We start from the raw sequence: 22878 nt of genomic DNA on the forward strand, positions 1-22878 counted from the left end.
TGTCTTTTCTTTTTGTCTTCCAATCTTTAATATGGACAGCATTTATGTTAACCATATGGGCCCCTGGTACAGTTATGTCTCATATCCATAGCAGAGCTTTTGTGTGGCAGTGGTGTCAAGTGTATAAATAAATGAACAATGGAATAGAGTCAAGAAATACTTGGGTAGAGTGGGACTTGAAATCCCTTCCCCACCACTTTCTGGTTGCATCAAGTGGAACTGGGCCATGATCCATGGTTACTCAGTATGCAAGGTACTGTGGCTTCTGTCTGGCTCACCACCTCCTCCCTCCACCCCCAGTGGCGGAGCGTCCATACAGTCAGGGGGGATGCCCCCCCCACCCCGACGGACTCAAATGGACTGCTGGTGCCCTTTTCAGCTTTTTACCAGTTTTACTTATTCGCAATTATTTACTTTTTTTATTGCGCTCTCATCTTCCTATTGACATTTGTCACATTTTGTTGGTGATGACACCTATTTATTCTCCGTTTATCTGCAAATTAGCAAGGCCCGGAAAGGGTCATTTCCGGCGATCTAGGGAGTATCTTTACTAAAAAAAATTCTGTATGCTCCGCGCCAACCTGTGGTGGCGCTCCGCTTAGATCGTGTCGAAAGCGACCCTACAGATCATTCTCCCCCCCCTGACCAATACCCCTAGCTCTGCCATTGCCCACCCCCCATACCCAGCAAAGGAATAGCTTTATAGGTATTGCCAAAACTAAGGGCTACACACCTAAGGTCCCCCAACGACCGAGGGGCTACACAGCTCAGTTGGCAGAATGCAGGTTTTGTAACCCTGAGGTCACTGGTTCAAATCCCATTCTTGGATCTTCTCCAGAGTAAAAAGAGACAGAAATTGACTAGAGACAAGGTAAATAGGTTAGTCTTTCAAATATTTATATAAATCTTTATTTTCTCAGTTGAATTCTCTGAACAACTGATCCCAGAAGTCTTTTATTTAGTAAGCCTCCTACAACAGGAGTCGCTTGTGGCAAATGACACCTGCCCTTTAACAACTAGTCCCTGCCTATCAAGTACTTATAATGATGCACAGTTAACTTCTCATGGACTCCTAACCTTGTGTTGTGTTAAACCCTGGCCAACCTTTTAATTTAAAGGTCTACCCTCCATATTTGAATCATGAAAAATGATCATGACAGATCCACATTTCAATGGTTGTTCCCTTTATGTAATAACACATAGTCAATTTAAATGGGCTGAGAACTGTGTTTTGCCGACTTCCTGTGAGTAACCTTCATCACCTGAAAACATAAGCAACTTCAATTCTTTGCCCTCTTCCTGTTCTTGTTATTCTCGGACAGGTCCAATTTTAATTGACTGCCACTAAACAGTTCCCTGAAACTGTAGACTTTTTTTTTTTTTTTCATTATAGTCAACTTTTGACAAGGTAGCTACGATGTTGGGTCTGGAAACATTGTCCTGTTTGATAGCCCCTCCTGGTTTTCTGCGACCGGTCCAGAATTGTTGCTTGGCTGCCTTCATGCTGTCATCGTGTAAGCATGGCAATTTCTCGATTGGTTGCACCCAAGTGGCGTATCCTGAATTCAAAGGTACTGCACATCCAACAATCTCCGACCTCAGCAAGGTAGCATATAAGTGTGCTGATAATCTCAGGTTCTGAGACTGCGACACTTAAAACTTATGAAAAGTGGATTCCCTCTTCATTAAAGCACTTCAGCAGCCTGCAAAGAAAAAATGCACACAAAGTACGTCAACACCACATTCTCACAAGATCATTAACTTTCGTCAGTTCCATGCAACTACATAATATATCTTTAATGGATTCAAAAGACATTAATGTGAAAGCAAAACCATTTCTGTTGTAAAATGTAAGATGTTAATATTTACCTGATGAAGTCATCAATGTCCATTGTCCTTGCTCTCATTAGAGTAAAATCGTTGACATCCAAGATGGCTTGAAGTTTAGCCTTCATGTCAAGTTCCTGGTCAATTGGCTGTGAAAAGTTCAAAAACAGATTTTTTATTGTCTCATTATCAATACATTATTGATCACCTCTTTTCCTAGATTTTAACGTATCATACTGACTACACGAATACCATTTAGTTTGTCTTTTGCGTTCTAGCAGAAATGACAAGAAATAAAACAGAAATAGGGTCACGTTGAATTTATACTACCAGTTGACTTCACTCTTTCTGAACTAAGTAAAAACCTTGATTCGATGTACTTTACACCAACTTGAAGACACACACACACACCATATAAAAGTTTATAGTATTTAATTTAGCTTACAAAACATAGTCGCAACCCTATTACATAACACATTTAAATGTTCCAACTGTCCACCCCTTATCCCTACCGACCTCCCCCCTTTGCCTCCTCCAGTCACAAATACATGCATTTTTAAGAGACATTCCAGAGTTACATGCAAGGAACAAGATCATCTGTGTCTCTGACAGGGTAGTGTGCAAATTCGTTTCACTTTTCTCTCGTTATCACGGACAAACAGGACATTTCCTCGACAAAGAAAGTAAAATGCAAGGTACTCCGACTACTTCAAAACAAGCACCTGCATTATATTCTTATTTCATATATATAACTTATTCATCCCTCTTAAAACTTAAATTAGTTTCAAGATCAATATTACCGAAGCAAATAGTCAACCAGCCAATTTAAATATTAACATTTTTTATGATAAGATTCACACGCACAATATTTTTCACAGAGCAGTGTATTCTGTAGTTCTTGTCTAACATCTCAATAACTGGTTTGGCTCTGTAGAGAGAAGAAAAAGAAGAAGAAAACTTTGTTTAAATATTCACCTTTTTTTGCATACTCAACATTATTTACCGCAAGAATGTGAAGAAAAAGCTTTTCCTTTTTAGAGAAGACAAGTACTAAACTTGAAGACTGATGCACAACTACATTGAATGTCATCCATATACAGACCTAGCAGGGTGCTTCGTTCAAGCTTACAACATATGCTATCTGTTCCTATGTTCCTACTGTTCGCACTTCAACCTATGGGGAACGTTGCTTTGCTAGATCAGCTCCACAGCCCTGGAACAGTCTCCCCTTACATCTGAAAACAATCCAGCATGTGTCAACTTTCCAGAAAGAACTAAACACGTTCTTATCCATGAATGCGTATCCATTTGTTTGATAACTGTTGTGTCCATTTTGTGTACTTTGCTCCTGCAGCGCTTCTGAGCAGTTTTTTTTAACTGGATAAAAGCGCTTTACAAATTCTTATATCATTATTATTATTAGCCCTTCAATGTTTATCGTACAAAAACTGTTGAAAACTCAGATCACACTTGACAAAGAGTGCTTATAAATCACCAAACTGTTTCTACATGATAGGTCAATTTAGATAACAGGTCAACTAAGATAAAGACATGCATTAGGAAATATAACAGTGACCAAGTTTTTTGAATCTTCTAGCATATTTGAGGTTTAAACCTGACTCTGTTTACATATGAGTGCTGAAGCAGTTCTTTCCCAGTGTCCAGTTTAATTGCATTTTTTTGAAAAACATTTTTTTTGCTCACTTACTTGAAGGCGGCTCCCAATGTCTTGTTCTTCCTCACAAAGGCAATTCTAACCAAGCCATCCCACTCCTATTAATATGAAGAAAGTGATCAAACATAATCGTTAATACAAAGATTACTGAAATGCCATCTACTCTATTAACTACCTTAATATAGTAACTGTGTCGATAACATTTCATTAAATATCTGTGATTCTGTTTCACACCAACGCCAATGGTAAGAAATCTTGGTGTAATGTTTGACTCTCATCTGAACATGTCCCAACAAGTTAACAGTGTTTGTAGGTCTGGATACGCGAGTATTCTTCGAAATATAGCTCACATAAGGCGTTATTTAACAGACGATTCAACCAAATCACTTGTGAATGGCCTAGTAACCTCGCGTCTTTATTACTGCATCTCGTTGCTTTTTTGTGCACCACAATCGACTTTGAATAGGCTGCATTGTGTCCAAAACACCCTGGCACATATAATCACCAGAACTTTGCGTTTCTCTCACATCACACCTGTCTTAAGAGATCTTCACTGGCTGCCTGTTCACCGTCGTGTCGAGTTCAAACTATTAGTACATGCATATAAATCCATTCATTTTCAAGCACCTCAATACCTACTGATATGCTAACAGTGTACAAGCCTAACAGAACATTGAGACCTGCCAATTCCCTTACACTAGTGATCCCCAGAGTAAGGACTGCTACATACGGCGACAGACAATTTAACTTTGCTGCTTGCAAGCTATGGAATGCACTGCCAAATAATATCTGTGATGCCAAAACATTAGCCACTTTTAAGAAATCACTTAAAACTCACTTTCTCTTTTTAGAAATATCACCGTAAATCTATATTGTTTTAAAATTATTCCTTACTATTTATATATATTTTTATATTAATATTTAAGCTGCAACCATATTATTCTTCCTATTCATATTTTAAGGGTTTTGTCATGTTGTTGTCATTGTAAAGCGCTCTTGAACATGCTAAGCATGAAAAGAGCGCTATATAAATCTGGCAAATTATAATAATAATAGTATGGTGGTAATGATGCTAAGATACATGGCTACATAAATTAAAACTTGGGGTTGTAAATGTGCATTTCAACGAATGACAACTGCCAATTTCGAATGACATGGTTAGTTCCCTCTGGAGACCTTTCACTAACGGTACATCAAAATAGACATTGGTATGTCTTTCCTAGAATTGTTCACATAGATGGGCCTTCGTGACTAGCCCTTAATGTTAATGGCTAATTATGTCACTGAGCATGGCAGCCCGGTATATTTCACAATATTACACAACAAAAGTCTAATTTCTTTCATGAATATTTAAGATGTGATAATTTTTTCTAACCAGTCCCAAATAGTAGATAATTTAACATGTGGACTATTCTGCATGTTTCAGTTTCTTTTCATAATTCTGTTGATGGAAATAGAATTTGTTCTTTGATACAGCCACTGTTGTGTATTTTATAGGTATTAAATTGCAAACATTGACCAAGAAATATTGAACTTTCGCTATCTTTCACTACTGCTACTGTACACGAGAAAAACACTGTGCAGTTGAATGCTATCGAGGGTCGTCAACATATCCAACACAACTTCACTAAATGGTGGATCATATCCCTGGCTCAAATTTAAAATATCTTACCTGAAAGTTGATTGGTGGTGGAGGGTTGAGTGGTTCTATTCTGACGACACTGGATTCTACTTTAGGAGGAGGTTTGAAGTTATTTTTACCCACCTGAAAGAGAGAGGTGAACAGTAGTTGGCACTTTGCCAAAATGGACAAACTATGATTTATTAGGGAAGAAAAATTTCAAGTATGGCTAACGACAAAACTGCCCGAAAATATATTTTATATCCAATATGGGGGGAACAGATTAACACACTTTTAATGTCTTTTAACAAATTTAATGGACTACCTGCAAATGTTCATATACAAAGAAAAATGAAACTGTCTGTTACATGCTAGGTCGATTATGAACTGAAGAAATAGCAAAAAATATATCAATTTCATTTCGTAGCATAATGAAGTGTGACTAGTCTCATTTTCAAGATTGTATCTTTTCAGAAAACAGATATAAAGATATCATACATCCAAATTACACATGATTTTGATTTCAACAAATTACTACAAGGGGATCCAAACTGTATCTAGTATAAAGTTTATGTTTTTACCAAATGTTCACACCAGCTGGTCTACCAAATACTATACTTGATTAAATTCTAGATTTATTCTTTCTAGATAATGCAGCACTTGCCTCAAAATATAGCATGTATGATTACAAAATTTGGATTTTATAATTCATTCTTCAAGCTATGACATATATTGAAGTAAAATTCTTTACCTTCATGAGATGGTTCACTTTAGCCAGTAACTGTGTATTTATAGACAGTCTGCAGTAAAGTTTATCACCTGGTTTGGCTACCATACGTTGAGCAAACTCCTGCTGAAACATCAGTACTGCACACCTGCAAAGAGCACAATAAAATGCAATATAAAATGAAACTGTTAGCAAACTGCTTATCCACTAGAGAGACTGTGTAGGAGAATGTGTAAAAGTAAGTTGGCCTGACGTTTCGATCCTAGCAGGATCTTCTTCAGAGGCTAAATGACAAGTTACAGTAACAGAAAAGGACAAAAACACACACAGAATACAGACTGGTTAATGAGCATGGTGAACACAAAGAGATAGATGTAAGGGGATTAGAAGACAAAATGAAATGCGTTTGAGATGGTATCAGGTGAGTGAACGGCCACAACATGGAGCTGTACAATTGGTTTCATGACTTTGAGACTGTAACAAATATCTATTTTCAGTTGATTAGTCAAATTATTAGAATGGGGAACAAAGTTTTGGGCTGGAACAATGCTGCTGTAAACTACTGTAATAGCAATAGCGCCATCTGAGGCACAAGTTATCCTCTTATTTTTTAATCTGAATGATCTTCAAAATGATTTATCATATTTTGGACATTTTTCTGTTTATCATTTGCTTATAGCTTTCTTTGTGTTCAGCTAGTGTCACTGAATGCAGCCAACTCAATCATATGAACCACAAGAGCACGAACGCATTTTTTTTTAATGCAATGCAACAAAGGTAACTCTGCCCCTGAGACAAGACACAAGATCCCTCTCACTTCTAGGCTTCCCTCGCCCCACCCCTCATATTCTCAGAGGCATACAGCTTGGTCTTCTATCTGGTTTCTTCAAAATCAAATCTATCAGCACTTGCAGTGCTGCAACCTTTGTAAAAGTTTGCAAATGTCATATCATTGTTACGCAATAACTATCGAAACCTATGTCATATACTGAATGCTGGCTGTTAAACCGATTGTTCATATCCATTGGTGCATGTTACACACACATTATTGAGAGCACGCAACTATCACCTCACACCATGCGGAATGAACACTGATGAAAATCATAGACCCTCGCTCGCCTACCTAACCTAACAGTGCATGCTGTTATTGGATGAGTCTGTAGTCACAAATGAAAAGAGGAAGATTTCTGAGAATATAAAATATCTCGGCCATAACGGTTTTAGTTTAGGTTTTCATTAGCTTATTTCACTTTTGTTTCATTTTTAATTTACTTTTATTTCACTTTTGCTTATTCAGCATTAAAAGCTGTTTGATAATTTTGCACGATGAGTTGTTTTGTGAAGCAAAGATAATCAGGGAAATGCAACTTGCGTGTATAGCAGGTCTAACCATGAATGTTTAATGTTGAGTGGCACTTGTAATTCCTATCACTAAAATATTAAAAACAAACAAAGAGGACTCTAAGAATGAAATATTACAACAAAACTGGCTGGATACCAAGATTCATATCTTTTGCTGACGGTGACACATGCTTAATTTAATTAAACATATATCACCATCTTAATTATACATATATCACCATCTTAATTATACATATATCACCATCTTAATTATACATATATCACCATCTTAATTATACATATATCACCATCTTAATTATACATATATCACCATCTTAATTATACATATATCACCATCTTAATTATACATATATCACCATCTTAATTATACATATATCACCATTTTAATTATACATATATATCACCATTTTAATTATTCATATATCACCATTTTATTGACATTTACATATACAACTCCTGTCACACTCACCTAAAGAAAGGTCTGTGTAATAACAGTTTAAAGACAAATGGTGATGATATCTGGTAGGGTAAATTGGCAACACAAACATCAAAGTAAGGTAAGTCTGTCTTCAAAACATCACCGACTACCACATGAAGTTTATTATGGTAAGGTCTGAAAAATAAAACGCATAGAAGAACTTTAAGTTTTTGCTGAGAACTCATAGAAAGCGTATTGATCAGTATTGATCAGTATTGATTAGTATTGATCAGTACTGATCAGTACTGATCAGTATTGATCGATAGCTTTGATCAGGATGATTCCGATTACAAGGGATTTCATATTCAACGTGCCTTGCAGGAAAACCTACTGAAAGACTAATGACACTGTCGGTAAAATCAAGGAGGGTGTACATGAAAACTAGAAGCCATGGTAATACACCAGGAATGATGTGTACAAGCTACTTTGGTTGTTTAACTGATTGTTCAAAACAGATATTCCACATGCCACATCCAAAAATCACTGTTAACTTATAGAACCATATTCATCATGATGAAAATGAAAAGAAGAGAACCAACAGAAAGACTTTGTATGTTGTTTTTGCTATTTTGCTTTCTCTTTTTTGTGGCCTTTTTAACAATTTTTAACATTTTGTATCGCTCTTCTTATGTTTCAAATTTGTTCCAAAATATAAACTGACGCAACAGAAACCAAACGAAGGTAGAGATAACTTCAACTTACGTTCCTTGAACCCTTTTCTGAAGCTCCGCCACGAGTCGGGGGTCCACCTCGCAAGCGACTACCTAGATTAGAAATCAAAATTATACCTTTTCCATGAAAATTTCCTAAATTAGTCACATAACCAGTAAACAGTTTCAAAATTGACAGGAGGTATTAGTTCTTACTTTTGGTATCATTGATTTGAATGTACGTAAGTACTTAAATATACTGAAACCTCAATTTACTAAGTACTCTGACCTTTTTAAAACCTCTAACTCCAAATAAAAAAACAATATTTAAAAGACATTTTTTAAAACCTCTAACTTCAAATAAAAGATAAATAAATAAAAAAATCACTTAGCAGCTACATACTGTACATTCCACATAGTCCTATGACAAACTCTGAATTGCTTTTAGACAACACAAGTGTTTGTCCTTCAATGCAAGTCTCCTTTTCTACCGAACGATTCTCTATGTTAAACGATAATAATCAGCATTACAAGATATTACATAAAAACCATACTTGTACAAGTAAAATTCACCTTGGTATGATTAGTTGAGTACTACCATACTGTACCACTATGAGTACTACCATACCGTTATGAGTACTACCACACCATTATGAGTGCTACCATAACATTATGAGTACAGTACTACCACACCGTTACGAGTACTACCATAACATTATGAGTACTACCATACCACTATGAGTGCTACCATACCACTATGAGTACTACCATACAACTATGAGTACTACCATACCACTATGAGTGCTACCATACCACTATGAGTACTAACATACAACTATGAGTACTAACATACCACTGAGTACTACCATGTACCATTATGAGTACTACCACACCGTTATGAGTACTACCACACCATTATGAGTACTACCATAACATTATGAGTACAGTACTACCACACCGTTACGAGTACTACCATACCATTATGAGTACTACCACATCATTGTGAGTACTACCACACCGTTACGAGCACTACCATACCATTATGAGTACTACCACACCATTGTGAGTATTACCATACCATTATGAGTGTTACTACACTGTTACGATTACTACCATACTATAACGCGTACGACCATACCGTAATGAGTACTACCATACCATTTTGAGTACAAGGCCCATCCTGTAAGCACTAGTTTGAGTGTGGATTCTTGTACTATGTATTATGTAACCTTGTGTGTAAGTACAGTTAGTATCCACTGTTTATCACTAACTACTGTAGTTTCCGATAAGCCTGAGTATAAATCCCCCTAGGCAAATATGAGTACAAGTAAAGTTGTATGACAGAATAGAGTATGAACTCATACAGACTCACTACATGCCTGAAAAATATTATTATTATTATTATTATTATCATCGTTACAGTATTATTATTATTATTATGATCATCATTATTATTATTATTATTACTATTATTGCATAACAACCCTCAGATAGGTCGTAACTTAATCCACCAAATGTTACAAACATCTCCTTCCCCACATAACACATGTGTAACACATGTGATGTATTGTGAACTTATAACTCTTTGAATATAAAAATGTTAAATTCAAGTCTGCACCCTTTTTGCTTTGTCCAAAAGCTTCACGGTCATATTTCCAGTGCCAGGTCCAACCTCAAGAACAGTTTCTGTGTTTCTTATCGAGGCCTTTGTTGGAAGGAAAGAAATCAAAATTGCAGAGAAAAACGAGAGATGAACATTATAAAATCAAGGGAGTACAGTACAATGGACTAAACGGAGAACATTTTCTAAAAAAGGAAAAGGTGGTCAGATTCAAACTGTTTATTTTCTGAAGGGAATAATTTATGGTTTATCAAATATCAAAATGATCTGCAAATGGGCAAATTGCTAGACAAATGAGATAGAGATGTTAAGTATTTCTTGTACATAGTACAGTACCATAGCATTTACAGTAAATTTTGTATGAATAAACAAAATTCATAAACTTCTTACATGGTTTATGTGAAAAGTTTCTCCAAGTTTGTCACCAGTAACCGAATGATATCTTTCATTCTTTCGATATGAACAACCAAACCATCTTAAGGTTGTTAAAAAAAAAAAAACTTTCACAGAGTCAAATGTTATATTTCCATTATATACTGTACACTAACCTTGCAGTCCTGACAACCAATTGTACAGTTCTCGAAACCTGATAAAAAATCCCTGAAAAGACTTTTAGATCCACATGTCTAACAGAGTTTCATGCACATTGTTTTGACAGATCTGGAATGTCTATTTGCATGTAGACATTCATGAAGTTCTGATCAAAACTCTTCATTGACGAGTGGTATATCCTACAATGCTTCATTGTACTTCACAACTGTGTGTAGTCTTTTATTATATAACATTGCCTATCATTCCATCTTTGGAAGACAAAAGTCTGCTATACCTGTGGAACCAAATTTTACACTAAAATAGTCAATATAGTGATTTGGTTTTTTCTTTTCCTGTTTTGAGATACCTGTAATTGTTGACTATGAGTGATGACTGTACTATATTCATACCAAATTTGAAGGAAGCTGAAGAATATAGAAAGGATCTATTACAGAAAAGCTTAAAAGTTACACCTCAAAGTGTGACAAATTGAAGTTCACTTGTTCAACACTTAGGTGAATGAAAGTAATCAGAGAAGGCTAAGGTCAGTAACTTTACCTTATCCACCATAGCATCAACAATTAGAGGATTTTTCAAGATATGTTGTCCAATCCCAGTATTGAAAAGAATACCTGTAAAGGGAAGATGTCAAAAGGCCCATCTTTGAGCAATCACTGTGCTGTATAATCTCTGTGATATAAACTTTGATTTTCATGTGATTTTGACACAAATACCTCGCAGAAGCCTAACAGTTAGCGATTAATTAGAGATAAAGCTGGTTATGGGGATGAGTCAAATACTGTAGGACCTAGATTATTAGATACTGTATGTAGTGAGTACTCGTCCCAAAAGCATTAAGGTCATATGACATTGACCCATAAGACTGTGTAACTATAACATAACCTTACATTGCGTAAGATTGTAAGGTTCCAATCCATCGTGGTGTCCAGTGTTATATGAAAGGAAGTAACTTAGGCTAGGCTATCTCATGTCTCTTTGAAAAGGAACAGTTACTGTACATGGTCATGGGGACTAAGGTACAGTAGGGTGATGGACCATATTCTGTATACTGTGTACATGAACTGAGCAGATACTACACAGTAATTCAGGAGTTGGTTTGCGGGCGCATACAATGCTATACTGAGTATGAACATACTAGCCTAGACGGTATAACAGTATCATAGATTAATTCATAGATCATATATCAGGATGTAAGAACTATCCTGCTCTATCATGCCGGTTACAATAGTTGATCGGTATGAATTTTGTAGAGAACAACATTGGGAGAAACTGGTTATGCGAAATTTACATTACCTTGACGATACACTTGGTCGTGTGTCCTCGATTTCTTTTGAGTCCTTACTTTAGGCATGATTCTGCTGTCTTTTGTCAATGGGGTGTCTAAAGATTTGAATTGTAGCCCTTCTCCTCAAAATGTAATAAACTTATTTGCAATAATACCGACTTGCTGTGCAGATCCTCTGGTTACGTCTCTTTCCACATGTTCTCGAAATTCACGGGTTCACGTACGACTATGGTCGTATAGGAACACAAAAAGATGGGTGCAACCACGTTCACGGTTTTCGTCATCGAATTTTAGGAATTTGCACATTGTGCAAAAAGAGCCTAAAAGAAATACGTTGGCGTGCAGTTGTTAGTTTACCAAGACTTTCTAATCTCGGCATCTACCGATACTTGTACCTCGGTTCCCTCTTCCGAGAAATCATGGATCGGCAACACTGTTATAAAATATAAATTGGTGGTAATTGACTTAGAATTTAGATGAGTATTGATATGGAGGGTGCATATACATCTTTTCAAAACAAACATAGGCCAGACCATTGGACAAAACAATGAGATCTATATCCTTGTTCATATTATAAGCTAGTTTTATGTACATCCAAATGTTCGCAAATTGCTCTCCAAACTTCCCCTATCCTAATGCTTCCGACGGGTCCGGGTGTAGGGGAAGGGGAGCCTGTATGTAACAGTGTTGCCGAAATTGGTTACCTTCTTAGCTGATGCTAACCCTCATGCATGGGGGTCCGGTCAAACACGTACAGCATCTTTAGTATTGTGTCTATTGCTCAATTGCTCGTAATTACACTATCGAATTTTTTAACCCGATACCGCTAAAAGAACCTTCTCTTATGGGAATTCGCATGTTTATGTTTGGAGAAGCGAGCTGTGCCAGAACTGTCAATGCATTGTAATCCACTTCAATCGAAAGAACGTACACATTCATTTTTCATATCGATCTATATCTGGGTAGTTTTTGCTAGATGTACCGTACTGATCTTATAGAAGTTGCGCAATTTGGTTTAAAACGGGATTGCGCAATCCCGTTTTAAACCAAGTGTTGTTTTGGTTGTGGCGCACCGACTTGAAGGTGAAAAAAAATCTAGTTTTCTTGTATCTATTCTTTAAAGATAATTAATTTTAATGTAGCACATTGAAAGCTTTCCTATTGAATTAGTATATGGTACACTCAATTATAGTTTCCCTTAGTCCCGTGTGTACTCTGTTGACCAGGTTTATTGTTTTGTCCCCTATACGGTCTTCCATATTGCTCACGATAAGTAAAGTTAAAGACCAAAGCTTGTCAGCTATATAATAGCAAACAACCGTTGATTATGTCCATGTAGGCTACATGGTTTGTTCAAGCACATTTAATCAGTGTTGTAGTACCGTACTCGAAACGTACTCGATACTCAAGTACCACTCGAGTACCGATTTTTGACGTACTCGTACAAATGTACTCGTACGCTTGGGAAAATACTCGGACTCGACCATCGGTACTCGATACTCGGTACTCGACAGTCAAAGTACTCGTGCTGCGTACAAAGGTACTCGATACTCGGAATGAAGAGTACTCGAGGTTACATGTACTTTACGAGTACATCCGGAACATGCCGAATATATGCAACATTTCTCTAAAATTTGCTCTTCCTTTCGGCAATCAATTACTTAATTTATGAGCTCCATAACACGTAGTAAATTACGTACTTGTGCTAACATTTGTTACAGCTTCAGCAGACTACGTAAACATTACTTCCTCTAATATTCACAATTTCACATATTAAATTACTGGTATCAGGCCTGGAATTAATATTTTGCTCAGAGGGGTTACTTTCCATAGAAAACCGCCCTCGTGAGCAAGTTCACATGGGCTCTTTTTCATTTCACAGGGGCTATTTATTTTAAATTTTCTATGTTAGCCTAAATATAGGCTACATTATATGTACTTCTAAAAGTGGTTTAATAGGACTATTGGCAAGGTTGTACTGTAACATGAAGCCTATTTTAGGCTTAAAAAAAAAATGCCCACCTAAATTGTTTTGGGTGAAAGTTTGGGCATTCTGGGGACAAAACGTCCATTGCCCCTGTGTATTTTCAGCCCTGACTGGTATTGTATTATGTTTCTCTATTGACAAATGTTGATAGACAAAATGTATCAAGGATTATGTCATATATACCGTTGTAAAATATTAATTTTGGGAGATTTTTAAGGGAGGAATTAGTCGTTTAATATAAGAAACCACAGCTTAATTTTTTTTTAAAAAGTGTTTAAGGTGTACTACTTTAAAGTATAATATATGAGTTATCCACATATATTTGCTTTACAATATTTTTATCATCGTTTATCTGATACTGTTCTTTCACCAAATGATCATATCTGCATATTCCAATCGTCTTCAGTAGGGCAACTGGTTGCCGGACAACTATCCCCCTGACAAATACCCCGGACATATACCCCCGGACTCATACCCCAGGACAAGTACCCCCGAGAACAATTACCCCTCCCCCGGACTAATACCCCGGGACAAGTACCCCCGAGGACAATTACCCCCTCCCCCGGCAATGACCTCAGGGAAAACTCCACCTGCGCAAATATACCTGCACATGCAGATACCTCACCCAGGTTACTACCCGAACTAAACCAGAACACGGCCAAGTTCCCCCCCCCCCCCCACACCCGCCCGAGCCTGTGAACTAAGCGGACCTTTAGCTGGTGAACCCCGTAGTATGAAAGAAAATTATATATCAGATGATTATTCAGATATAACCAAATTTAGTATAGTGCCATATAAAGCGCTATACAAAACTAACATACCATAACATAGCAAATCATCAAATAATATTACTCAGAAGAAAATATTTTAAAATGGTAAGTCGCAATAAGCCGGAATTGTTCGGAGATCAATAATACAGAACTGCATGGGTATCTTTGACAACACGTTATGTTCATTCTGTAAAATTGGAAATTGAAACCATTCATCACCTTTTCTGGGAGTGTCACAGCACTTCTTTTTTTTTAGGTGAAGTGATCAGTAAGGTTATTGGTATAAATTTTCACTTCACAAAAGAGGATTTTTTGCTTTAGGTTTTTATTAAAGAAACGTCACCCTTATAATTCCCATTATTCATTTTAAGTTCTATATTTTCAGTACCAAGCGTCAAAACAAGAATAAATTTATTCATAAGTTCACGTTTGCATTAAAGGTGGAGAACTATATTTGTTGACATGACAAAATAAGAGAATAATAAGTATAAAATCAATTTCGAGGAACTCAAGGTTGTTTCTTCCTCATTAAAAAATATCTCAAATATTTAATATTTCGCAATTTCCGCATCCTCAATTCTTATATATTGCTGCTGTTCGTTGTAATATGTTTGTAGTAAGTCTGGGATTCTTTTAGTGTTTCTTTAAATTGTAGTACTTCTTCTAATTGTTCTTATCATATTTAATTGTTGGTAATGGTAAAGGTAATGGTAATGCTCAACTTCATTGTTATTTAATTTTTGCTATATTTGATTGGATACGTTATTTGTATGTTAATGTATAGTTGAAATAAACGGAGGGGGAAAAAATAATAATACAGTAAAGTGTCACTATAACTAATAGTAAATTAATAGTTACTACCATCAGTGATCAATGCCCAACCCCACCCCTCGTGCTTCTTCAACCGCCGTCCCCACCTATATTGCCCCGGGCCTCGGTCCATTGTCAAACACTATCCAGGAGTTTGGGGGCTAATATATAAAAAGGTCGAATCATTTTAAAAAGTCGGGAGGAGGTTAAAAGTGCCAGGGCACACGATGACCCTAGTGGTGCCAGTTTAACCGGCACCCTGACCCAATTGTAAATGTCCTCTCGCAGTTGCCCGAGGGACCAAGGTATACATGTTGAGGCCCGCGGGAAACTAAACTCGAAAAAAGACCTGCGTATCCGTCGCTGCATCCGTCCCCTATAGTTAACGGCATATGTACAGGGGAAATTCTTCCGGGGGTATTTATCCGGGGGGTAATTGTCTAGGGGGTATTCGTCCGAGGAGGTAGTTGTCCGGGTGGGTAGTTGTCCGGGAGGTTTTTGTCCTCGGGAGTAATTGTCCGGGGGTTTCTGTCCGGGTGGTAGTTATCCTGGGAGGGAATGGTCCCGGCTGATATTTGTCCGGGGGTAATCGTCCGGGGGGTTATTGACTGGGGGTAATCGTCCGGGGGTATTTGTCTGGGGGGTATTTGTCCGGTCACGGGGCAACTGTTAACTAATTTGGTTGCGTGATGTAGATTCACATTAATGTGCATTGTAACACAATGACTTGTCGATGTGACTAAAAGGGGTCCAAAATATTTCATATTTTGTTTCCCTACATTAACATATGCTAATTCAAGTTGTAACAGTTTATATGGGCTGTAATATACACATACAATGCTGGCAGTTTTATTTAACAGTATGCCTATTGGAACGTACTCGAAAAGTACTCGGATGATAAAGTACTCGGTACTCGGACCCCCAAGTACTCGGACTCGAACAGTGGTACTTGATACTCGGATCATAAAATACTCGGATACGGAAAGTGGTACTTGGTACTCGGAACCCAAAGTACTCGGAAGTATACTTGGTACTCGGATACAAGTACTCGACTACAACACTATACATTCAAATCTATTTTTGTAATAGCCAAACGCAGTCAATATACTTACTTTCCTATAAGTGCACGCAACATGTGGCAGTAATAATATATATAATATATATAATATAATAATATGTTTTTAGTGACACTAATAGACTGAGATGTACTGTCATCAATTAACGTCACATCTACCTGTTTTCATAAAAGTGCGCAACATTTCCTTCGAGTATATGCATCTTATATATATATATATATATATATATATATATCTCATCACCACATATAGCAACGGAAAAGATAATAGAATTTCTGATCATCTCAAATGCGTAGCTCATGGAATTATGTCTTTGGAATACATTATAACAGAATTTTTTTTTTTGGAGCGGAATGGATTGACAAGCTTGAAGAGTTTCGCACAAAAGATATTGACTGCATAGGTCGAACAAATAGCTTGGCAGAATCACGATTTTCTTGGAAGTGGCTGTTAGTCATGATATGACGGTTTGCAAATCTTCCTTCTATGGGCCTACTTATTATAAAGCATGGAATAAGGTAAGATGTGTGTAGTTTGCATTCGTTTATAGTAACTCAATCACGGTGGATTAAATCGATAAAAGGAGAAGAAGAAGAAGAACGTATTTTACTGTTAAATGTTAACGGATATTAATTAACAACAACAATATTATAAAGTTAACATATATAAATATAGCGAGAAACATCATCGGACTAGTAAGGGATTAGCGAAAACTGACGATAAATTTGAAATAAACAGAGCGGAGTTCTTAAAAGATGAATCATTGGTCTGATTTGCAGTTCCTACGTTTAAATTCGTATAAATCTGATTCAACAAACACAATTGCTTCGATTCTTCGGCAGTCAGTTTCTTCAAGTTTTCCGTTTTCCGTTAGTGAATTACGAAATATATGGATGTCTAATGTGATCATCGTTGTGTATATTACTTAATGCGATTATTAAATTGATTCAATCAATGATTCCTACTCTTGTATAAGTCTGACGTGCTATCGATGTTGGATGGATATAATGATAGCGCAGAAGGTGTACTTGACAGTTCTACGTGGATGTCTCTTGAAGACGTATTAAGTATAGTCTATACTGTACGTTTGGTATACTTGGAATAACTGCTAATACCTTCTGGTAATACCTAACAGGTAATACCTTCAATCACTGATTCCTACTCTTGTACGGTTTATAAAGTCTGACGTGTATCGATCATGGCTGGATATAATGATAGCGCAGAAGGTGTACTTGACAGTTCTACATGGATGTCTTTTGAAGACGTATTAAATATAGTCTACCTTACGTTTGGAATACTTGGAATAGCTGGAAATACCTTGGTTCTTGTTGTTATGATACGTGTCCGATCCTTGCGTTCAAAAACTATTTATTTCATAATCAATCAATCAATTATCGATTTGGTGTCATCGATATGTCTGATCGTCACATTTAACTTCACTACTAAAATTGACTTTTCTGACTGGAAGAATGAAACTTGGGCAAATTTAGTCTGCCGTTTTGGGGAATCTCGGTACATATTCTGGTCTCTTTTAAGTTGTTCAACTTGTAACCTTATCGTTCTGACCTTAGAACGATACGTAGCTGTAGTGTATCCTTTGGTATACAGAAATCGCGTCACTTTTAAGACTGCAATGGTGTTTGTCATCTTACCGTGGCTAGTGGGATTCATCTTGCAACTGTATTGGCCAGTAGTTCATGATATAGACATGCATGGCAATTGCTCAGCAAGTTTTGGTAATACAAATATTCAGATATTGCTCGGTATCTTTGTATTTTTGGTCAAATTTTTACTCCCAATGCTGATAATGTTGGTTGTTTATGTCGCAATCATAAAGAAGATAACATCTGCACCAGTTATCATTCACCCAGAGACCGCAAATCCCGGTACAAGTTCAAGCAATGAGTTACCAGGACAACAATCATCGATTTACAGGAACGCGAAGATCAACAAACTTCGACTAAACATCTTGAAAACACTCTTTGTGGTAGTTCTGGTATTCGGGCTCTGCTGGTGTCCTGTTCAAATTTGGTTCCTTTTGTATAATCTCGGGATACCATCAATCGATGTCGTAGGAAGAAACTATAAGATAGCAGTCATTGTGGTCTTTATCAGTATTTGGATAAATCCAGTCATCTACGCCTGCAAATATAAGCAATTTCAAGATGGACTGAAAAAAACATTTTGTATTGCCAAAACGGAGAGTAGTCATATAGATACTTCACTGGCGACCAATTCACATCCGAATAACCAACGGCCACAATGAAAAAGCAACACGTTCTGAAAAAAAAGGAAATCGCTGTCTACTGCACGATATATGCTAGAGTATAAGAAAAAGCCAAATTAAGAGAGGCTTCAGGGCCACATATACTTGTAGAAGGTATACTTGACTTGGTGTATTTATGTTCTTCATATTTGGATTAAACCTGTGATACAATATAAACAAGATGATACAAGAGTTCCTAAAATTTTGATGGTTGGTTGATGGTTGGTGGTTGGTGGTTGGTGGTAGGAAATTGCGTATATTTATTTCAAATGCAGACTGATCGCCACAAATAATCAATTAAAAGCATGTTGGTTTTTTCACCATCTGTTTGGGATGACGCGAAGTTTCAAGATGGTTTCCTTGGGTTTAATGAAGTTGGTGTTTATATCGGTTCTAAAAACCGATCCTTCTTCTTGGCAGTAATGTGAGGATGAGACAAAAATGGGCAATAGATTATGATCAGGATAGATTTGAAATATTGAAGGAAACAGATTGTTGTTATCAACGTATCAACCGTTGTTTAAACGTCCTCGTGAATAAAATTATGATAATGTTCTTCAGATGTAGAATACTCACTTTTTTTAAAGGCAAGGAAGGTCTGGTAAATATTTAAAGATCTGCTACTATACAGGTTAAATCGCTCCCTGCAGGATACGGTCTACTATAGAGAGGGCTTCTGCTTCGGCACTCATCGATTTAACGAGTTGATTCATGACTTTGGCATAGTATTGTTCAGCGATATATCCAATGGTAGAAATACTGTATATATAGTTACTGTTTTAAATGTGTAGTGGATGAAATGTTCGTATTAACTTTCTTTCTTTCTCAATGGTTGTGATTAAATGTTTGATTGGCCTTAGTCGATTGTGCCAATGGGTTTCTATATGAATGAACTATTACTAAAGACATAATACCCTTGAGGTGTAATTCAAGAAAATAAAACATTTTATTTTTAAAATATTCCAGATAAATTTAATGATTTATCACAGACGCGGGGAGGACGTGTATAGGTCAGCCCAGTAGATGCATTCTGGGATACATACGTGGAGGTAGAATCTTCCTCTGAAGACCTCACACATTGACACTATCAAATGGTCTTGTTCAAGTTGAACTTCTGTGGATATAGATAAAGTACAAAAATAAAACTAAGATTACAATACAACAATTGTTTCCATTTGAAGACTCTATTACGGAAGCGTAGAAGGGACATTGCATTGACGAGTTACCGACTTGACAAAACGACAATTATCTGCAAATTGACGAGTTGACGAGATGGTAACGTGACAAATTTCAGAAAATTGACGTTTTGACGAGATAACGGATCTCGTCAATGCATCAATTTTCTGCAAATTGACGACTTGCACACTTACTAACATGTCGACAAAATGACAAAATTCAGAAATTGACGTTTTGACGAGATAACGGATATCGTCAATGCATCAATTTTCTGCAAATTGACGACTTGCACACTTACTACCATCTCGACAAAATGACAAAATTCAGAAAATTGACGTTTTGACGAGATAACGGATCTCGTCAATGCATCAATTTTCAGTTGCATCAGTTGCACACTTACTACCATGTCGACAAATTTCAGAAAATTTACGTTTTGACGCGATTACAAGACGTTCTATAAAGAGCTGACTAAGGCAATCAGTCATCTCGGGTCAAGCGGAGATAAACTTACTTTAATAGTTTATATAGCAAAATAGTCTTCAAGTGAAATAGTTCTACACAGACATGTTTTTTTATGCCGAAATCCCTTTCTGATTAACTTATGGTCTCCATTAGTCATATTTGGTAATGAACCAATCCAAGTTACCCTATAGTGCCATTCTATGCATTTTTATTTTATCGTGTTCCCATGTGCTTGTCCTTTCTCTTAGCGATTTTTCAATGCAAAGTTCTGTTGGAGTGTAGAAGGCACATTCACCATAAGAAGTTTCACTGGGTTTATTCCAACTAAACATAGATCTGAGTTAGCGTGATTTTTAGTAAATTTCCTTTTATTCAGTTTTACATAAATATTAAATATAACCTCCATAATCTAGCTATACAAGTTTTACTCAAGACACAATACACATTCAATCCATTAACAAAAGTCCCAGAGTTTAGGTCAATTTCGCGTTTGTTAAGTTAAGTCAAAATTACACAATTGTATTTAATGTAGTAATTCTCCGGTAAATATAAATTAGGCTATATATATGCTGAGTCAATTATGGAAGTATAGACGTCAGGAGATATATTACATGCTTAATATCCACTCCCCCCCCCCCCGCACCCCATCCCCATTTATTCTCTGATTGGATTGAAATGTACTTGCAGAAGAGCAATTTTCATGCCAAAATTACTTTAATCTGGTAGAATTGATACATTTAACCAATCTATGTGCAAAGATGTTCCATTTCACTATACTTCATAAGACAAATATGAAGGAGCGGAACAAAGGACCATGCGTTCTGATTGCAATTGAATGATTCATTCAGGATGTTTTCTAGAAGTTTTCTTTCGTAAAAGAGCGCTTGAACATTAGGCTCGAACTAATTGATATCGATGTACGAACTGACTGCCTACCATCATTTAACGTCCATGGAATTACCTTTAAAAGGCTGAGAGTTCATATTTATCATAGCGTGATTGCTCCCTTGTGTCGAACCATTAAAATTCTTAAGTGATAGATAACTGAAAGAATCTGCAGCATGTTGATAGTTTAACTGCTTTTTCGCATTTGTATTCCCAAATGAATTAAATATCGGAAATAGTCACAATTTCCTTCTTTCCTTCTACGAATGTCTCTCCATGCTCTGACACACGTTATAGGAGAGTTAAAGTGATATTGTTCAATGTTTGAACGTTACTGCATGTGCCATTAATACATGGTAGGCCTATGGGATGCTTTATTTCTTTGATTGTTTGTCCGGCTGTAAGCTTCAGTTGAGCTTTAATGACAGTGCATGCCTGCTACAAGCCTGCTACAGCCTTGCTACAGCCCTGGAAAGATGCTGTCGCTTTATGCCATTGTGTTCAAATAACTGCCACATTGCAATGTTCCCCCTTTGATTAGGCTGAAATTTAGTGATTTGCGCAAGTTAGAGTGTTATATATCGATGAATTCGGAAGTCATTTAGAGGTAACTTTCCGAATTGTAAAAATTTTCCTAAAGAATTTGGCCATATATAGACATGCGGCTATTAATTGGAATGCACTTAAAACTAGTTCTTTCTTTTTCATTCCTTGAGGGTCCAAAGTGCTATTTGTAATGCTACCGGTTGACACTAAACGCACGAAACATAACATATGAGATGGACATTAATTTAAGAAGTGATGGTGTAGTGGTCATTTAAATTGGTCAAGCACTCTTTGGATTGGGCAAGACGCATTAGGGTACTCTTATACAATGTCCTTAGAGTTCATGTTACCCATTGGTTTGGTGATCCAATGCGTGCTGGTTTTGATTAGGGCCTTGAGGTGTTTTTCAGGTCCCGTTACTTTTATTTTTCACATTTTTTTTTTAAAACATTTTTCACAAGACAAAGTTCGAGAAATCTTGGTCTCATTCCACCCCGTCCCACCCTCCTTTTTACCTAATGCAAAATGGACTCCCTTTGTAGACGAACATGAGTTCGGCAAACCTAACAAATACGGTATCGGCAGAGACCAAATAAAACTGGAAATAAATCTCAACTATAATATATTTGGTCAATATAGTTGTATATGTATCTTCTGTCAAGGCTATGTCACTCAAATCTGATATCGTAGACTGTGCAGCACCAATATCGAAACCATATGTTTAGTTTTTGTCTACGGTTTTATGCAGCAGAACGCACGAAATATTTCAAGGAGACTCGCATGTCCCGTTTTAGTCCTTTGTATCACTATGTGTTTTAACTATATATATATATATATATATATATATATATATATAGATATAGATATAGATATAGGCTACCTCTTCTATTCGTGGTCATTAAATTTTATGATGAAATGCCTTGTATACCGCTAGATCGTACATTTAATGTTATAATATTCAGCCGAAATATGCATTCTATTTCATCACGCTAACATGAAAATAATACAAAATCTCTATCATAATTAGCTTGAATCGTTGTATAGGTGATATTCGCACGATTTAGTTGTGTGATATATTATCAATCCCTAAGTTAATTACCCT

General features: G+C 36.6%; 2 protein-coding genes across 2 annotated transcripts; one reads left to right on the forward strand and one right to left on the reverse strand.

The window, feature by feature from the left end:
• Positions 1-876: 876 nt before the first annotated feature.
• Positions 877-12297, reverse strand: LOC139982519 (dimethyladenosine transferase-like). Its single transcript, XM_071995414.1, has 11 exons — positions 11807-12297; positions 11051-11124; positions 9959-10045; positions 8393-8454; positions 7682-7825; positions 5875-5998; positions 5175-5267; positions 3536-3600; positions 2692-2755; positions 1870-1976; positions 877-1703 (listed from the first exon to the last, which is right to left on the reverse strand). The coding sequence occupies exons 1-11, from the start codon at positions 11862-11864 to the stop codon at positions 1661-1663; spliced, it is 921 nt and encodes a 306-aa protein (XP_071851515.1). The 5' UTR covers positions 11865-12297; the 3' UTR covers positions 877-1660.
• Positions 12298-16697: 4400 nt separating this feature from the next.
• Positions 16698-22557, forward strand: LOC139982534 (adenosine receptor A3-like). Its single transcript, XM_071995429.1, has one exon. The coding sequence runs from the start codon at positions 17640-17642 to the stop codon at positions 18705-18707; it is 1068 nt and encodes a 355-aa protein (XP_071851530.1). The 5' UTR covers positions 16698-17639; the 3' UTR covers positions 18708-22557.
• The last annotated feature ends 321 nt before the right edge of the window (positions 22558-22878 follow it).

Source organism: Apostichopus japonicus, chromosome 2 (genome assembly GCF_037975245.1).
Source record: "Apostichopus japonicus isolate 1M-3 chromosome 2, ASM3797524v1, whole genome shotgun sequence".
Classification (NCBI taxonomy): domain Eukaryota; kingdom Metazoa; phylum Echinodermata; class Holothuroidea; order Aspidochirotida; family Stichopodidae; genus Apostichopus; species Apostichopus japonicus.